General features: G+C 31.7%; 2 protein-coding genes across 7 annotated transcripts in view; one reads left to right on the forward strand and one right to left on the reverse strand.

The window, feature by feature from the left end:
* Positions 1–20,863, reverse strand: part of LOC105661769 (protein meiotic P26-like) — a 263,978-nt gene that overhangs the window by 117,725 nt on the left and 125,390 nt on the right. The window contains exon 6 of one of the 6 annotated variants that reach the window (XM_076539771.1): positions 4,374–4,531. The exons of 4 other annotated variants lie outside the window; for them this stretch is intronic. In XM_076539771.1, coding sequence (XP_076395886.1) covers positions 4,478–4,531 — 54 coding nt within the window. In that variant the 3' untranslated portion in view covers positions 4,374–4,477. Of the gene's footprint in view, positions 1–4,373; positions 4,532–14,567; positions 14,757–20,863 lie in introns of those variants that run through there. One more of the 6 variants, XM_076539766.1, reaches the window with a different exon arrangement.
* LOC100881700 (uncharacterized) overlaps positions 13,516–20,863 on the forward strand; it is a 131,212-nt gene continuing 123,864 nt past the window's right edge. The window contains exon 1 of the mRNA XM_012279166.2: positions 13,516–13,727. Within this exon, the coding sequence (XP_012134556.1) occupies positions 13,673–13,727 (55 nt within the window). The 5' untranslated portion in view covers positions 13,516–13,672. The remainder of the gene's footprint in view (positions 13,728–20,863) is intronic.

Genomic DNA, 20,863 nt, shown 5'->3' on the forward strand with positions numbered 1-20,863 from the left:
TGAACTACTACGAATTGCCAATGCAGAACATTTTTGCTTTGTAATTCTCGTTGCGTCGCGTGAAATTGTACATGCAAGTCATTTTAAATCAACGGAAAAGCGATTATTTAACTTTCTTTTTTGTGTATATTGAATTATGGTAACAGTCCATGTGTATAAAAGTTCATCTTAGAACATAATGAATAATTTAATACGGTGAATATTGCGTGGGCCAATAGTGACGCATAGTGTTCATCGAAAGTCCATAGTCAATACCTTCTTTTGGATAATGAAGGATACAATGCAAATGTTGTCACAACATAAATCTGATTATTCGAATAATTACAATGTCTTAAGAGTCAAATTTTAAATATCAATTCAGCTGGTGTTCGAATATTTCAATAGATATTATTAATAAAAAGAGATCCAACACCAATGACCTTGACATATTTTATTAGGGACATGTTCCCCAGTAACTTTTCCTTTTAACATAATTGTCATTTATTGTTCATTCAAAAATTAATCATAAAAATTTATATAAAACTCAAGATTTGTACGTTATCTGACATAGAAAAACTTAACGATTTTAGTTATGATTTAGTATTTGAGGGCACTTTACCGGGGGATGTATGTATAACAACTGATTTTATAAATCGGGCTGAAGAAATTTCAATCATCTTGAATTTCAGGTTGTGTAATCTGAGGAATACCCTTCTGATCTGACTCAGTTTAACATGTTTGATAATATAATGAAAAATCAATGTCACAGAATGAATACCATGATTTTCAAGACATGTTACGTTGAGTTAAGTTAGTTTGGTTTGGATGTTAACTTCGGCAACATATGTAAAAGTCAAGGTCATTGGAGCTGGTTTCGCTTCAGTCAATATTGATCGAATTTTCATAACAACTTTGTTAGATATGAGTATTCAAGTATTCGAATTTTAAATCCAAATTCTACTGCCATTCAAACATTTTAATGTTCCAATTATCGTTATAACACCACAGATATTGCACAACTTTAAATATTTATGCAATTCAAGTATTCAAATATTTGTAATAACCCTACACGACTTTAAAATTTGGAAAATTTAAATAATTAGAGATCTAAAAAAAATTTGAATACTCAAATGTAAGGAAAACTTGAAACCGAACTGAAATTATAAGTACATACGTAAAACTATACGACACAGCTAAAATTGATCATATTCGAAAATTCGAAAACGTTTGAATATCCGAATATTCAAATTATTCGAATAATTAAAATATGGATTCCAGCATAATCAATGAGTTGATTCTGTACATTAAAATTTTCTTCTGAACTATATGCCATAATAAATGCCTGTAATTCTGCAACAGATTATACACGAATGAGTGGCCTCGCGTGTTGCGAAAACGTCGACAAAAAATCGTCGAATAGGAACGTTTAACTTCATTAATTTAACACGTAATATTAAGTTAACATTCAGCATTGGAAACAAACAGGCTCGAGTGTCTTGTGCAGTTGCCATTTCCAGCGGTAGCTCATCATCTTTATTCTCGCTGTTGGCGTTGATTCGTTTATCCATTGAGCCGCGTCTTGCAAAACGTGTCAGGCTGACTCGAAAAGAGAACTACTAGCATAATTACGATTAATTACACGCTTTTAATTAAACGGGTTGTACCCTTCAACCGTTTCTTCCTTCTTTTTTCCTTTTTCTTTTTGCTTGTTCGTTTATTTACTTATCCGTGCATTAGCGCGGTTCAAAGAGCCGCGAAACGAACACTCTAGCGACGTTTCAAACGAACGCGCATCTCTTAACTTCCCTTTTTTTATCTTATTTCTTTTTGTTCTCAACGAGCGACATCGTTTTCAGACGAAATTCAATTTGATTTGGATACAGTTCGTCCCGGTTTCGTTTGAGTTTTAGCAAAGATTCTGTAATATTTTTCACGCGGTACGTTCATTAACGAGGAGCTTGAAGAATTTTATATTGTCCATTGTTACAAATTTTTGTACTTTTAAATTTATCAACTTCGTCATTTAGAAATCGATATATTTCCGAAGGGAAGAATTATGAGACTATAAATGTGCAACCTTTCCAGTTTGGAATATTAGAGTTTTCAATTCGAAATTTGCAAATTTTTTGTAATGTCACATTTTAAAATTCTGGAAGGTAAAAATAATCGAATGAGAAAATTTACAAACTACAAAATTTTCAAAATTTCCCAACTTCTGAATTTTCCATTCTGAGTTTCAATTTATTTATTTTCAGTGCAATTGTCCAAATTTAGTAAATTAAAAGGCTCAAATTTGCAAATATTCAATGTGAGGAATTAAGAAATTTCGTAACTACAAATTTTTATTTTTTAATTTACAAAATTAAAAATATTAGAAATAGGAAATCTATGAGTTTTCAAAATTGCAAAATTATCAACTTTCAAACTTAGAAACTTAAAAGTTTCAAATATTCATGTGCAGAAAAGAAATGCAAATAAAAAGAAATTTAAAATTTTCCAACTTTTAAACATAAGAAATCATAAACGTTAAAGCCACAATTCTCAAGTGTAAGAATTAGTAAATTACGTATTTGGAACCTTAAAAATGTTAAATTAACAAATTAATGAATCTAAATATTTAGAAATTAATTTACAAATTAAAAAATTTTCAAACATAACGTAAGAAAATTCCGAATTTTTAAAGTTAGGAATTTGTAAATTTTCGAAGGCAGATGTTTAATGTAAATGTTTAAATATATCAATTTCCAATTTAGAGATTTTAAAATATCATCTAATCATGTTTAGAAATAAAAAAATGTCTAGTTTACAAGTTTGAAGTTATGAGAATATACAAATATTCCAATTTAAGAAACAAGAAACGTTAAGTTTGAAAATTTACAATCTTTATAATTTCGAAATATCAAATTTTTTAATATAATGGGCTAAGAAACTTTTGAATTCAGATATTTAATTTTTTTAATTAATCAATATAAAAATTTAGTAATTTAAAAATATAAAAGTTAAGAAGTACAAATGTTTAAATTTAGAAAGTTATCAATTTTCAACACCACCGACTCTAAAATTTACCAATTAAACAATTTCAAATTTGTAATCCTTGAAATTAAAGAATTAAGAAACCTTAAATTTCCTAATTTAGAAATTTCAGTTTCGAATTTTCAGATTTAAAAGTTGATAAATTTTCAAACTAGGAAGATTTTCAAAAATATTTTTACAATTACTACTTCATTCTGGGTCATATAGTGAGACTCCTATACAGAGTGTTACCTGTAACGCTACTCACGATTTTTCTCCCACTTGCAGCCACCTTACGAAAAAATGTTTAGGACAATATTTGCAGGGTGTGAAGTGCACAATAGATATTAGTAAAGCAAATTTTTAAAACAGTTTGTTCTCTTGGCAAAGTCAAAGTCACCTTGGGTTTTTTAAATAGGAACATACATTTTTTTTTATTCATAGCTTTAAAGGACATCAAGACGAATTTAAAACATATATTACATGATATTTTGATTAACACATTACTCGATTCATAGAAGTGGAAATGTTAAGTACTTATAATAGCTTTTGACTTTGGTATTATTTGGTTCCAAAGAGATTACTGTATGTAAACACGCGACTAGAATGTAAGAAAAATACACTTTAATTACATGTTCAAAATGTATATCGTCTTCCACCGCGTAATATTCCAATCTTTTACTTCACATTTCCACTTCTGTAAATCGAGTAATATGTTAGTAAAAATATCATGTAATATATGTTTTGAATTCGTCTCGATGTCCTCTAAAGCTATGAATAAAAAGAAATGTATGTTCCTATTTAAAAAACCCAAGGTGACCTTGACTTTGCCAAGAGAACAAACTGTTTTAAAAATTTGCTTTACTAATATCTATAGTGCACTTCATACCCTACTAATATTGTCCTAAACATTTTTTCGTAAGGTGGCTGCAAGTGGGTGAAAAATCGTGAGTAGCGTTACAGGTAACACCCTGTATACTAAAATCATTAAAAATGAAATAGTAAAGACTTGGAATAAATTTTCATAAAAATTAAACAATTTGAAAAACGACAAATAAAATTGTATAATTTGCGAAGCATTCGTCAAACTTCTCTTTCAATCTGCAGAATCTATTTGAACTTGACGTTCTATCCGGAATTCGTAATTTCTAATTAGTTTCTTCGGACGTGCGAATTAGCAGTCAACTTCAGAAACAGCTTCTCGTAAATGATTGAAAGTAGTTGGACCACTTTCGAATCCAGTGACTTCCAAAAAGAACAAGTGTAATTTAAATTTTATGTTATTTTTAATTACCTGTTAGATTTGTTTAATAATAAACCACTTTTCCGTAGCGAAGAAAAAACACATTTGCATATTCAGACAGTTATTTAAGAAAGGTATGTAAGATTTAAGATGTGTCGGGATATTGGTAGATCGAAAAAGGCTATTTCGAAACGAGGAAAATTAATTGTTTGAAAAGTGAATGTTAAGAAGGTTTCCAATTACTCACGCGTTAACTGCAACGATTACGCTCTGTTTATCGCTTGGAATTGTACATACCTGGAACATAAGAAGTTCATTTTATTGTTAGCCTTAATTGGTTACGTATTGATCAGTATAATAAAATAAAAACAGTGCCAGTATGTAAAAGGACAGAAATATACAATAAGAAAACATACACGTTCCTTGAGAAAATTTGTGAACAAGCCTATCGTCGTGTAATGCATGCTGACTTTGAAGTTAAAATTGAAATTAAAAAATAAATAAATGGTGAAACATAAATTAATATACTACTGTGATAAAAAAGTAAGGTAAATCTGTTTACAAAATATCAAATCTTTATTTATTCTTCTAAACTAATTTCATTGCCTTCAAAATACTTCCCATCCGACACAATGTACTTATGTCAAAGTTTTTTCGAATCTTCGAAACAAGTCTTTTTCATTTTTGTCATAAGACTATGCTTAGATGTCAATGACAGTACTACTAATCCACCAAAAAATAATTTCATAATTTTATAGTAGCCACTAAGTTTAAATGAAAACTTCATCTTATATTTTTATGGCAGTAGTACATATTCATTCTTTATGTTAAACTTGGGATATAGAAAAGCAGTTTATGCATACAGGGCGTTTCACTTTCCTTTTGTAAAAATGGGGTTTGAAGCGTCGTTTTTGAATTATTAAGGAAAAACATAGACCAATCAGAGCGCGAGGGTTACGCGCGCTCAGTCGCTAGGTTCGAAGCTCTCGCTCTCGCGTCTGCGCATGCGTAATCCCCGCGCTCTGATTGGTCCTTGTTTTTGCTTCATAATTCAAAAACGAAGCTTCAACCCCCATTTTTGCAAAGGGAAATCTTATTTAGAATCATATCCTCTACTACCTCTTTCCAGGAGTTACACAAGCTGTGAGACACCCTGTATATAAATATTTCGCACTACAGAAATTTCGGGATATCAGAATTTAGTAATCTAGGGATGTTTACTATAGAAGGCAAAAAATACTGGGATTTGAGGATACTGACTGTTTAGAAATATAAAGATTTAGAGATATATGAACATCGGAATATAGGATTCGTGGAATATAAGAGCTAAGAGATATAGAGACTCAACACTAAAGGTACTAGCGAATAATGCGCACATAGTATGAAACTAAAAAATAAAGTTAAATAAGTAAACAGACGATACAACATAAATTAATATAGGTATTGATTCTTGACCTTGATAAGTATCAATATAAATTTCAAGAAAACCATCTTAACGAATTTTGTAATTTGAAATAAGAAGTTTATAAAATAATCATTTGACCGTTTTGGTAGTTTTACTATTAAGCATCTAAGTTATGACACTTAGCGAACAAATAACTAAATAAATGTGAGAAAAAATAATGAAATTATGTGAAATGCAAATTCAAATATTTTGTGTCGAATATTTGATTTTATGGAGAAAAATGTTGGTTAAATTAAATGTAAATATGAATTTTCTGTACAAGTCTACATGTCCAATTTTAACAAAAAACGAATATTTGACTGTTTAAAATACAAATTTTAGACAAGAAATCTTTAGTTTTTGAGAAGTTAGACCACACGTTTAGAAATAATGAAAAAGAAGAAACGATATAATTAGATTGAATATAAATTTAAAAACTTGGTCTTAAAATGGGCTATTTAGAATTACAAATTATGAAATTTATTATAATAAACTAAATTTAATAAAAATAAAAATATATACAATAATTACAAATTTAATAACAAAGAAAACAAAACTGTCAAGTGCCATATAAATTACAGAATTTTAACTAACAAATTCTGTTGTTTTCGTGCCATATCAATGTTCAAAAAACTGAATCATTTTTGTACAACAATCAATTTAATATATGTTACATAGGAATAATATTCAATTTTTAGTTAAATCATACCATAAAAATTATTCAAATAATTAACATAATTATTCCTCCTACAAGTAAAGTAATCAATCATGTAAAATTATTTTTATGATTAAGTTTACAGTGCCAACATTTAATAAACTATAAGAAAATTAAATTTGTCAGACAGATAATGTGGAAAGATGATTGAACAATGGGAGAAAGTCAGATTATAATAAATCACATATGTAACATTGAACAATCTTCGACATAAAGGCAATTTGAACCGATATTTTTCCACTTTACTTGAACGGGACTGGAGCACCCATTTGCTCAATATACGAACGGAAATTCGATAGTAACATACTTATGCAACGTTTGAAAGTTATCGTTGCAAGAAAAATAACGTCGCGAAAAAGAAGCAACAAAGAAATCAATGAAAGGGTTTCAATGAGGAAAAGATATCCGGTAGTAATATTCGCAATGAGCTATAGCGAATTTTAAAACTACAATCTCTTTCTGCACCATTTAAACTTGAATCTAATCGAATATTGTAAAACATTTAAGCAATTGAAATTACTTAATGATAAGTTTATATTTATATAAATATGTTTGTGCATCTTTCTCTCATCAAATTATAGTCTGAAAGCAATTTCTTTAACCGCTTAATGCACACCTCCGTGACATATACGGGCAACGTTTACCGGCAGAGTTGTGCAGCTCCGTGAACGTCACGGTCACTGTAATTTTATATGTCTCAAAATATTACAGCTCAGTATAGGGGCACAGTTAATATAGAAATATAATTTTCCACATATTTTAAGTCCGTATCTGTCACATTTTCCTGACTTTATTCCTTCAACTGAAAAAAAGGCAGTACCTTATAGAAATTGTGCAGTATGTTGTTCAAAAAAAGACAGCTCGGGCAAAAAAATCAGAAAAGAAACAAGATATTGGTGCAGTGAGTATGAGGTGGGACTCTGCGTAGTACCTTGTTTTAAAATTTACCATACACAATTAAAATATTAATAAAAAAAATTTATTTTGCATAAATTAGTTAAAATAAGCATAAATAATAATTATTTGCAAAAAAAATAAATGATTTTTTTTTGTACCTAAATTGATTAAAAAAATGTGCATTAAGGGGTTAATATTGCATAATTCAAGTATAGTAGAACGCTAATATTGAATATTGATTAATTTCCATTAAAAATTGTGATTACTTTTCTTAATATTGAATAATTTACATAAATTCCATTTGTTAAATCGTATATATTTACTTTTATCTTAAAAGAATATGAGTATAAGTAAAATAAAATAATAAAGGTACAGTGAAATAAAAATTAGTAGTCAAGCTAAAAATTTGTAAATTTAGAAATTTTAAAATTTTGAAATTATAAGCTTTTAAATTACAAGATTCCAAACACGGCAATTTAGAATTGTTGGAATTAGTATATTTGGAAATTAGAAAAGTTTAGTCGCTGATAATTTGTGAGTTGTAAAATGTGGACTGTTGAAAACTTAAGTTTTTAAAGTACGGTTTGATAACTGCAGAATTAACAGATGCATAATGCGAAAATTTAGATGTCTAGAAAACTGAGAATTTGTAGATTAATAATTTAGAATTCTGAAAACCTCAGGAATTTGAGAATTTAGGGTTTTCAAATTTTAAGAGCTTAGAATCTTGAAAATTTTGGGATTTAAAAATTAAATAATTTTGAAACTTAAAAATTGGAAATTTTGGAAATTGAGGTGTTTAGAATCGAGAATTTTTAAATTTAGAAAACTAGAAATTTGGGAAGGTAGAGTATTTAATAAGAGGAAAATTTTTATTTTAGAAATTTAGAAATTGGAAATATTAATTTCTAAAAATACGAAAGCTTGGGAGTTTGTGCATTTGAAAATTTAAGAATTCAACAATTTGAAAATTGGGTCCAAATTGAATCCATTATATAATTTGAGTTCCTATTTGGAAAATTAAAAATATGAGAATTTGAAAATTTTCAAGTTTACATACATGTCATGTTTTAAGATTTTGAATATGTCACCCATATCTGGCTAATTCATAAATATTAATTTAATTTTAAGTAACTTTGTAAATAATTGAAGTAAATAATTTTGTTAAATATTGGAGCTTAAAAGTTAAATAATAATTACTGAAGTATTTCCAATTTAAATTAAAAATTAAATCGGATAAAAACATGTATACATATGTATACCAAAATTATTAGAAACAAAATTTCGCAAATGTGTCTAAACTTTGAAGCAATAGTGTATCCTCCGAATGAACTCCAACTATTTTACATTTCGGATATTCGCCTGCTAAAACCGTATACTTTCATATTCCTTTTTCTTCATCCTTCCCATTATACTTCATTACAAGATATAATCGAATTCTCAGGCGTCTGACTCGCACCCATGACTGTCAAAAAATTCATTATCTTATAACATATAGGAGGTTTACCTCACGTATCAAGTTCAACGATCTCAGACTAAATTCATTCACAAAATTGAGAACCATATCGCTACTGTTTCTTGTTACATCACCTTTTCTTTCAGAAGAATCACACATGAGGTACAGGTGTATTAAAAAACAAAGTGGAAATGTCGTGCATGTGAATGCTGCCATTCCATTTGACGAGAAAATTACTTAACAAAATATCTGAAGAAAATCGAATAATGTGTTATTAGATTTAAATGTGGATGAACTTTTAATGTTAAAACCTGCCCTCCATGTTACAATGAAAGTAACAAATGTGAAGAAATTTATCTTGAATGATTTAAAATTTATTTTCATTCATTAGGTATAGTGTATTATACTGATACAATAATTATAGAGGTGAAATATTGCTCGTATCCATATATTTATATTCGTGCATTTACATCTACGTAGGTATATGTATGTTGACAAATATGGTAGATTTCCATGGGGAAAATGACAATGTATAAAAAATGATCTACAGCAACTGTTTTGACAGACTAAAGGTAGTAATTTAATGTTGAAAGAAACTTTCTGGTATGCTCCGCTTCACTCGTTGAATTAACGGCGGGTGAATATTGTATGTAAAAAAATGGATAGTGATTTTGCTGAATGAATAACGTAACACTTATTTATTAAACTACAGTAACAGTGAATTCTAAATTTGTATGAATATTTTGGTGTTTAACTTGTTCTGTTTGAATGCTTATTGACGTCTCTTTCATTTCTGTTTCACTTCTGATCTTTTTTGGCATATTTGGCACATTTAAAACCTCTACTCTCCCTTCCATTGCGCTCTTGGCGTGGTACATTTTTAAAAGGGCAAGAGGGGTTTCTACATGGGGGAGGCCGGCGGTATATAGGGAATTCTGGATTTTTCCAAGAATCCGTGACGTCTTCCTTGGAGACCTGGGACCGTTATTCTCTAGGCCTAAATTACCCTTCGACCTTTGGGTCTTCGAGGTTTATGACGTGGCCTGTGTCGCTGAAGTCAAAAACTCTACCAATAAATGCATCAATAAATGAATTTGCTAAAAACTAGAATTGTCACATACCAACCTAGTGCTCTCATACAGATGCCATGGATACTAAATTGAAGGTTTTCAAAAACTGTTACTTTCTTTCACCACGTCGTAAATCTATTCTCAAAATTTCTATGTTTTATATGATTTATGTTTGTTACGTCATAATAACAACCGTTAGTTATTAAATGGCAAATTTTAATATTTCGAAGTTTATGAATTTGATAATTTAGGAAGTGGAAATTTAAGGAAGATTTCACAATTTGAAAATATGGTACTTTCGGAATTTCGGAATTTAGAAAAATTGCAAATTCAAAAAATGTGGAATTTGAGGATTTAAGAGATTTGATGATATGAGAATTAGGAATCAAAGTTTTTAATCGGAGAAAATATATGCTGTATCCAAATTAACTTTATACGTCAAATTCTATATATCTCACTCACTGAAACAATGTATTATGAATATAAAATAATAAATGATATACTCCTCACAGTACAGTACGAAATATATCACGAACGAATGTAAAGTTTTACTTCTATTGTGGACTTACTTAATAAATCTAGCCAATAAAACTTCAATTCCGTCGAGACAGTTCTAAAATAATCTATTAACCAATCCATTTGAAATATATCATAAATTGCTGACCCATTAAAAGAAACTAAAGTTCATGAATAGCCGCAACTTATGAAACTCTTGTCTATGTTTCTCAATCGCCTTACTAGGGTAAATATATTAATTACGAAGCCTGACCTAATTATAAAGCCCTTGTATCTAATTATAAATAAGCATAAATAAGATCTTCTAAATGAAATAATTGTTTTTTTCACAGTAACTGTAATAAGGCTATTTATGAATCACAAAGGTTATTTAACATTCGCCAAGATCACAAACATCAGTTTTTACTACTTTACTATTTCTTCATTAAAATATAATAATACTACTCATAAATTACGCTAATTTAATTGAAATGAGTAAGGGAAATATAAAAATATACGTATTCTTAATTCATAGCCCATGAGACAAATGTGTTTCAACCTAACGAGTTTAGAACATGACAAGGAAAGACAGCTACTTTTGTTATTTTTAATTTAGTGCCAACATTACCCATGTACCACCATGACATACGTGACAAATATAACTTTTTTCTAGACTTTCTAATTATTACATGTTATTCACAGAACTTTTAGGTCTCAGTAACGCAAAAAATATCGTAAACACTGAAAAAAATAGCTTTTGCTGCTAAATTTGAATTTTTCAAATTTGTTAACAGATTTGTTAAGCCGTGTGACATACACATGTATGTAAGTTTATATACACGTATATGTGATAATAATCCTTTAATTCTAAAAGCACCTGTTTCTTTTCTAGGAAGGTGTCATACTAAGGGTGCAATGGAATACAGGACACAAGATATACAGTGAAAACGCCAAAAGGCGATGAAGGTTGAAAGAGAATTTAATGAAGCACGTAGTCAGACAAAATTAACACAAGTTAGGTATTCAACAAAGAAAGAATTCAATATTTGAACTAATATGCATACACATAAATATATACGTTTATTCAACACACGTTCACAATTCAGAATAAACAATTACACTACAAAGTGCTCTGAATTTAATATGATTCCAAAGCCGTTCATCTTTGTATGGTTCTTCACCTCAGAATATAGGTAGAACACAGTTCACACAACATGGCACGATCTCACTCCAACAATTAATTACAAAGTAACACCAATTCAAGCTTAGTTATGTAGGATTAACCCTTTGCAATCGGATGTTGCTGTTGCCGCTTGGTCAAAAGTTTTCGTAAAGAAGTTTCTAGATTTAAGTGTATCCCAGCAAGGGCTTGGGCGAATCGGTCTTTGCGGACTTCACATCTGGTGACCATTCGCTCGAGTCAAGGTAACTTTCTCTTTACTTTCGCTGGACTAGAAGAGTTTGGTGGTATTTTTATACCTTTACCAGAGAAAACATGTTATCCATTCTTATCTAGGGGTGGTTATTCAACCGTAGCAGATTGGCAAAGCGAGGATTTTATTTGTTAAACCGTTGTACTCTTCAAGTCGCGCATGATGCTCAGTAATTTTAAAAAGTCAAAGTTTTTGTACAATCATCGCCCTTTCTTCTGCAAAATAAAAACGAGTCTGTAGAATATTTGGGCATATTTTTTTATCTTCTCCTTCATTATCATACAAGCGGAGTACACTTCACCCCAGCGAGTACATTTGAAGAAATCCTCAACCGTAAGTGGTAAATAATCTGATTGTACAAAATGGCTGAGAACTTCCGTAATGACATACATATAGTTTACATAGCTGGTGATATGACTAATACCAAATCTACATGACCGATACCGGTTTTTGAATTTCAATTTGGTATCGGTACATATCAAAGATAAAGGCATTAAAAAGTATCGATACTTCTCCCATATTTATACATAAACATGTACGAATGCTCAATATGTACTCAAAAATATAGATATCGATTTAATACGGATCAAAAATATTGATATCCACTTGATATACTTGATGAATAATATACTTGATGAATAATGAATGAGTGATGCGTCTGTTCAATTTATCGGTTTAGGTTATACTACAGTTTACAAATTATAACTCACAAATTCTGATTCACACTTGTATCGATTGACGGAGGATCAGTGCCAATAATTGATACTTCTTCTACTAAGTATTCTGGGATCAGATAGAATTGAATATCATTAATAATATTGGTATCGATTTAATTACTATAATTCAGAGGTGGTGGTTTCGAGCTTGCCTAGGTAAAATTGGAAAGAGATGAGGTATTTTGAACCATACAAAATGTATCCAACACTAATGATAACTAATGACCAAAATAAAACGTAAAATATATAGTCAACACATTTATGTAACTGAAACTTCATTAATTTATGATTTTTTGTAATTTAAGCTTCTTTAACTTATGATTTCTTTTTATTATAAAAACAGCAATATAGAATTAGTTTAACATTGTTCTATATATTTCGTCTGATATTTTACATATACAATTTCATTACAAATTATAAAATTAATATGATATTTGGCATTGAAATAGAATCATTTGGTAAGCTATTGATATTTCATTCCCTCCGCGTTTGCTTCTTGAGTTGCATACAGTCCACGGGCTACGGGTTGGGCACACATTTATATATGTACAAAATATTTATTAATATATGCAAAACTCAATATATTCCTTATACTATACCGAGAAATCAGAAATAAGTATCCCATCTAATTAGGAAGTCGTTCGACGAACTGAAACATTGATGATCGTTGCTGTAACGTAAACGTAATCAAATCAAAATAAAGGAAGTATCGACAAAGCATAGAACCTTTTAAACACAAAGGAAATGGTTACAAGAGTGGTCCGCGTATAATATTGAAATAAACAATAAGTTAAAAATATTTTCCTTGTGTTTTTTCAAACTGAAGTTGCCTCGATATTTCTCTGAATTTGGTGAGGAAACCACCTGATCACCTCGAAGGTATTCACAGGTCTGAGCGTCTCGTCAGATGTAAGCGTGCCTCCACCTTTTCTTTCTTCCCACCACGTCTAAGTTGAAGAGACCGGTAGCGGCACCGACTAAAGACGGCCACTTCAGCGTGGTATAAGCAAAAGTCGACAAACGTATATACGCGATTCGTTCTGCTCCAAGTGTCGAGAATACTAGCAGCCGTGTGCCAACGAAAACCGACAGTTTCCGCGTGGACTTCGTCGTAACGGGTAGCAGGCTCGATCGTGCGCCTCCTCTTCATCCTCTTGATACGGCTTTACCAGCGTCGCGTTGTGCGTGTTCTCTCTGTGTGTCACGAGGAAAATGCGGTCACACAGTGTCCCCGTGTGCTTTGTTTACGTTCTACTAAGTGGTCTGGGTGAGTAGCCGTGTGAATGAAAACCGTTTTCCACCTGTGCCTTACGCAGCACGACACAAGTGATCCAGTGTCTATAGAAATGAAAGTGTGTTAAATTTAATAGAAAAAGTTGCCGTTGCTGATTTAGGAAGAGCAATTTTAACAAGTTCGAACCTCATACGGCAACTGGAGCTTGGCCGCGATAAGGTGAAGTCGTGAATTAAAATATTAAAATAAGACGACATCGATTGATGTTGCAGCACTTAGGAACGACATTATGTTACTTTAATATTTTGCACTAAAAGCCATGAATTGCGATTAGTGTTTCTAAATTCATAAACATTTGTTAGACAACTAAAGGCATCTTATAAAATCAAAGAGTATGAGTGCTTGACATTTATTTTTCAATATATAACGTTATTTCAAAAAGTGATCGCTAGTCATAAATCGTATTTTATCCATGAACGCTCATGATTCATAGCTGAGGATACGGTTTCAAAATTACCTTGACTAGAGTTAGAAAAACACAAAGTAACAGGGAGCAATTAGGTCTTGCAATATGTGCTACATTTGTGACCTTCAAATATTTTTATTACACAGTTATTTACCAAAATTTAATAAACTAGTCAATAGTACACTCATGTAACGTGAACTAGCAACATTGTCAACGTGAGGATGTAATATGTGGCTATACATAGAACTTGCAACAATATTAACGCTTTGAAACAAGGACGATCTCTTCTTGTGTGTCTGCCGTGATTGTACACTGCACAAAAGCAACCACATCTGTGTTGTCAGCATCCACGGCTCGTTTCACAGGGGTTAGATCTACGGCCTTCGATCTCACGGTGTTAAGCGTGGTGATCTAACGCGCGACTATGCTACGCGTGTTAATCTAACTCGTGGGAATACAACGCATGGTAATCTAACGTGTGGCGATTTAGCATGTGATAATATAACGCGTAGCAGTCTGACGCATACCGAAACAACGTGTGGCAGTCTGTTGCACCAGAATCTAAGAAGTGGTAATACATATCGTACGAATACAGTCTGCAACAAATATAATATATGGATGTACAACGCATGAGAATAGATACAACGTGGAGATACAACGCGTAGGCATATAGGGGGTGACAATACATTATAATTATAATTGCATAATGCATGGCAATACAACGCATGCAAATACTTCGCGTGGAAATACAACACATGGGAATACCATATATAAAAATACAACTAGTAGAAAAACTACACGTGGAAATTCAATGATTAGAACTTCAACGCATAAAAATGCGAGATGTAGGCAATGTAATATAGCGAAAGACAATATAATTTGAAGTAATACAACGCACCGACAATATAACATATGGCAATACAACGTGTAGGAAAATCGCACATGGAAATACAACGCGTCGAATACCGTACATACACAATTTAACATGAAGCAACATCACATGTGAAAATACAACGCGTAGGTACACAATGTGTAATGATTACAATGGGTGGCAATATAACATGCGGGAATATTACAAACGAAAATACAGCACATAGAAATATAACACTGCCAATACAACGCGTGGAAAATATATCACGTAGGGATATAATATTTTCAAAAGTACAAAATGTAAAAAAAATCTAGCCACAAAATTCGTGTAAATTCTTGGAGTAAGAGTAAATATAATAATTTTCTGTTAATCTTAAAGCGCTGTCATTGAATCCAGGACAGTACAGGCGGAAGATAAATTGTTTGTGGGTTTATCCGTGGAAAACGGAAGGAAAAAGAGGATCAGGATACAGGTGTAAATTGATCGAGGGAACGCGTCTGGAATGCAGACAGTAAAATAGTGTGAAACTGGTCCCAGAACGATGTAAACACGTATTCCCAGACACGTGTTTCTCGGGTCCTACGGGAATCGATGCGAGCTGGTTAGATACGACCAACATTTCCACACGGAGCATAAAGTGTGTGATGGCTAACAGTATCGTGAGCCAAATTTATGTACCTGTTACCGGTTTAAATATTTACTGAAGTATTAATGTAATGGAACAACGCGTTGTGTCAACTGCTTGACATTTTCGCTCGTAATGAAATTTCATTTGCCCTAAATAGGAGCATCATATTCCTTTATTGATTAGATTGTCCTTCCGTTTTTCATGTATAACATTTATATTACATAATAACTTCTTGTTTATTTGGGCCGAACAGGGTTAGCAACACTGTCTGAAAGAATACTAGAACGATGGTACTGATGCACTGCGCGTTCTAAAGTAATTCAGATGTTTATCTGATAAAAGTAAGTTTGCATTTTATTTTATAAGATACTTTTATAAATAAGTAATGAATGTGTTCGTGAATAAGGAATGTAGCATTTTTTTTTTATATTCTTTAATTAAATATTAGGGATTGCTACTAGACGTAGAATTTTATATTTTTCAGAATTTTATATGTTTGTTTAGTATTGAAATGTTATTACAAAATAAATTTGTGAACTAACAATTTTTAAGAATAGACATTTCACATTTACAAAAATCTTTTTTACAAACAAGGTCATTTGACTAATAAAGTCAGTCTACTAATATAAGGATATTGTTGTTGAAAATGTTTAATTAATAGAAGTAAATGTTGCTTGTTGTACTTAATCTGCTGGTAGATTTATTGAAAACTGGACACAACCTAGTTTATTAATATTTTAAAATAATATTTTATTCATAATATTAATAAATACGTAATACACTCTAATATTATGAAATGTTACAAAATTTTAAGTATGCGTATTTCTCAGTATACAGAACAAAATGTTAAATTGCCCAAGCAATAGTTTAACAGTTAAATTTTAAGCACCAGCTTAATATGTATGTAATGTCCATAAATAAGCTACCCGCTACTTAAAACTTATTTAACTGGAACAGACGTCAGTAAAAGTTGTCCTAAATAATTTTCAAACCAAAATTCTGTGTTAATCCTTTGCATTCGAAGGTATTTCTGCTGTTGGCAGATGGCAACCTTAAAATGTTTTATTGACAAACTTAATGTATTCTTCTGAAGTTATTATTTCTCTGTTACTAGCTTCCACTAGTATCTGTTTTGTTGCGTTTACACATCATATATATACAACGCTAGACTTAATTTAAAAATACCTATTTCATATGATTCAGTTACACTAAATGTACGAGTCACCTTTCGAGTGCAAAGGTGAGTACAATAGTGCACCAATAATGGCGTCGAAGTCCATTTTCTTACGTTCTAGTATATTATATCGATCTTAGAGATTTCTATAATGACCCGCTCTAAAATATTAAAAGGTCAATAAACAAGTAATATTTCAGCACGTGGAGAACCACTCGATCATCCAAATATCATTCTGTTTAAAATCAGCTAGAAAAAATCATGTTTCCGATTTATTTTCGTTTGTGAACATCCGCCGGTACGCCTCCACCCATCGAGTAGATAATTCGAACGCCAGGTGAACGCGGTTGTGTTTCCAGTCAGCGTCTGGCGTCGACCAACGACGACGACGACGTCGCCGTCACCGTCGTCGAACACCAAGGGAAATCAAGCGTTCTCCGCTTTTATTTGCATAAAATGATGGGACTGGCCATGTCACGTTCGGAACGTCGGCCTCTCGACTCTGTTCGCGCGGCCCATTCGCGCTGATTTTCCTCTTGAATTTCATTACGCTTCGGCCCCTATGGTGCCTACCGACTCCGCGGGAACAACGCATGTCTCCGATCATTAAGTCCGCAAGTAGATGCAAATTAAAGAACGGCTACAAATTTTCCCGCAAAATTATCAGGTCGTCTGTCTGTCATTGGATTTCGAAAGTCTTTCTATCGAGGGCGACGCTGATTTGGATCTGCTTCGTAATCTGGCTAGGATAGGATCATATTCTCCAGTTCACTTTGGCTCGAACGGTACATTTGGGTGCAACGTAGAGTGGTTAGCTTAGCAGAAATGTAGGAAGCGAGTTTCTCTGATTCTCACTAGGTCCCAAAAACCAAAAATAAATGGTGGCAGATTCCTCTTCCCTATCTACAAGTACAGTGATGTTCGAATATATTGCATTGGAATGCAACGTAGGCTTAACAGAAACAGGGATCTTTGATTCTAACTAGGTCTCGAAAATCAAAAATATATTGAGGCACACTCCTCTTCTCTACCTACACGTACAATGATATTCGAGTATATTATCACTGTTCGGAACAGTGCTTGGCTAAATGCTCGGAGAGATAAATTTCTGAGTATTGATCGATATTATCTGACTGTAATTAGTTTTATAGCTCATTTTAAATGTTAAAAAATTTTTGAAATAATGTGACTCTGAAAGGACTCTCTGAATTAGTGACTCTGACAGGGTATTATTAGAATAGAATGTTTAAAAAAATTTTTTAAATTTGACACAAAGATGGGTGTGTACTCGTCTTTTGTTATTGCTGCAATACAATTGTTGGATGATCAACACGGCCAAACAAATCATCAAACATTACAGACTCATCCCCCTACAAACACACTAATCGCGATTTCTAAATCTTATTCATCCTGGACCTCGACCCATCCTATGTCACACTGTCCCTTGACCACCGTTTCTACCTCTACCTAACTCCAGTAATAGTATATAACAACTCGCAATATTGAAAAATGTTCAGAAAGAGTCTAGTACTTACTTGACCCAATACAGACTGTACGAGTTTCCTTAAGTAAAGTGTGTTGCGAATTCTACCGGAAATCAACACAATTAAAATGGATATTTTTAGGCTTATTTAACAAAAATTGAATGTTTCCTTTTTCAACAATTATCAAGTCATAAATATGCTCTAACATTTAAGGCTTGAGTCAAGAGGATGCAACTATACACCTTAAATTGTTTATTTCAACTGCAAGGATCTATAGGCGTGTGACAAATTTTTCCGTAACCATTTTTCTCATTCTGAAGGTTTTCTTGAAAGTGTAAAGATGTGTCTTTCAGTGCTCTCTGATATTTATTGAAGTTTCTTTTTAGAAAACGTTCGATCAATTATTTTATTTCATCGCCTATTTCCTATAGATATAAAATACATCTTCCGCAAATTTGAATAATTCAGATCGATAAAAAATAACTTTGTTGTAAGTATTTAATAACTTTAATTATGTAAATCTGACTAAACTTGTAGCGCGTGCCTTAACACTAAAATTACCAAAACGGCCAAATGATCATTCCCTTGTTTCTATAAGTTACACAATTTAAGAAATTTTTCTTGAAATTGATATTGATCTTCATCAAGATAAAGAATTAACGTATGAACGTCTTTATATTTAATCGTTTGATTATTTGTTTTCATCTTCGTTTTTAATTTTAAATGAAATACAACATTATACGCAAATAGATGCAGTGTTAAGTTTGGATGCGTCGCTGTAGTCCATGAAAGTATATAAATCAAAAGAACCAGAAGTAAATCCAATCAACGAGAGACCTTCTCGAAAGGCATGCAACAATTCAGTCGAGTCAGAAGAGCATTCCAGACGAATTAACGTGGATAAGTGTTCACGGATACGGGGGTGGAGGAAGAGACTCGGGCATGGAACACGTGCATAGCGCCATTAAACCACGCGGTACATCGCGAGACGAGCGCAAAATTCTTACGGTCGTCTGAGTACTAAACGCTGACAAAGGTATTCGAAAAGCTCTATTTGCCTCTTGTCGCCCCAGACACCTTCAGCATCCCCGACTTCCTGCAGAAACGATCTTCTCCCTCCACGTTGATCGTGAAACGCCTCGCGACGACGTTTCCTCGCGTTACGTGCTGTCCCCGCTCGTTTTTCTCCTTACAACGAATCAGTTTCTGCCGACGAGGCGGTCATAAAACGTAACGACGTTAATTCTCCGTGTCTCGTACACCGTACGAGGCGCAAAAACACTTCTTCTGTGTACCGAAATGTTTCGATTCCTGAAGAGGAAGCTCGATGAAAGGAGAGAATGATTGGAACGGATGCTCACCGAATTTAGAACGCCCGTTTATCTAACGTCGAAGTTAAGGAATTTTAGAAAACTATTCGAGAGCAGAAACGTGAGGAAGAATCTGTTCTTTGGAAACGACCCGTTTCTTCAATTTATGTACAGTTTTGTTTCTTCTGTAATAAAGTGAAAGATTTAATACTTAGATACGTGTTAGTAGTTGGACACCTGTGCGAGTAATACATTTAATGGTTGCCTTATTTATAAACAAATCATTCCATTCTGTTATTTAAATATTAATAAATCTATTCATATGTGGTTCTTGGTAAACTTTTAGTACTTTTATAGGCAAACATTTGTTTTTTTGAATTCTCCAATTCATATTATTTGAATATTGCTCTTATTTCATTTACTAAGAAACCTCGATTTCCTTCTTAAATGAATATTATTAATGATATTCAATATTTTAGTATAATCACTATATTTTTAGAAAAATGATATGTTGTAGTATTTTTTTTTAATTAAGAACTTCAGATTAAAATTAAATTTCGTTTTATTTTGTTACTTATGCTTTTGTCTATTAGTACAGTGAAATACCAAAAATTAATTATATAATTAAATATCACTAAATATCACTAAATATTATCAATTATTATTTTATGATATACTTAGTTATTTTTCTGCAAGTAAGTTAAAAAATGTATTGGAAGAAAACAAATACCAATAAAAGGGAATAGCCGAATATTTGTTAAAAAAATAATATCACACTAATATTAAAATAATTATCAAAATGTTTAATATGAGTAAATGAAGACGGTTCAATTTTGCATTTTAGAACACTGTGTTTTTTAAATTTATTTTACCTTCAAGAACAATAAAATATTATGTTTTATACATGTAATTACGGCAGCAAAATTGAAACGCTGGGACACATTGATTAAGCTGTTCAAGTCAGGCATGACCAGGTTATTCTAAAGGCTATTAATCTTTAAAGTTTTACACTGTTTTGTTTAATTTCTTTTTCTTCATAAAATACACATAATGTATCAAGTAATTGTAGAAATTTTTTGATATAATCTGATTTATATAACTGAACAGCTCTTTAATGTGTCTTCCGTAACTTCAATAGACAAGTATTTGATCTGTTAGCGTATAATAACAATTTCTTGTGTACTATATATATTTTATTATTCGTATAAATTTATAAATGAAATAGAAACAGAAGTC

This window comes from Megachile rotundata, chromosome 14 (genome assembly GCF_050947335.1).
Source record: "Megachile rotundata isolate GNS110a chromosome 14, iyMegRotu1, whole genome shotgun sequence".
Taxonomy (NCBI): Eukaryota; Metazoa; Arthropoda; class Insecta; order Hymenoptera; family Megachilidae; genus Megachile; species Megachile rotundata.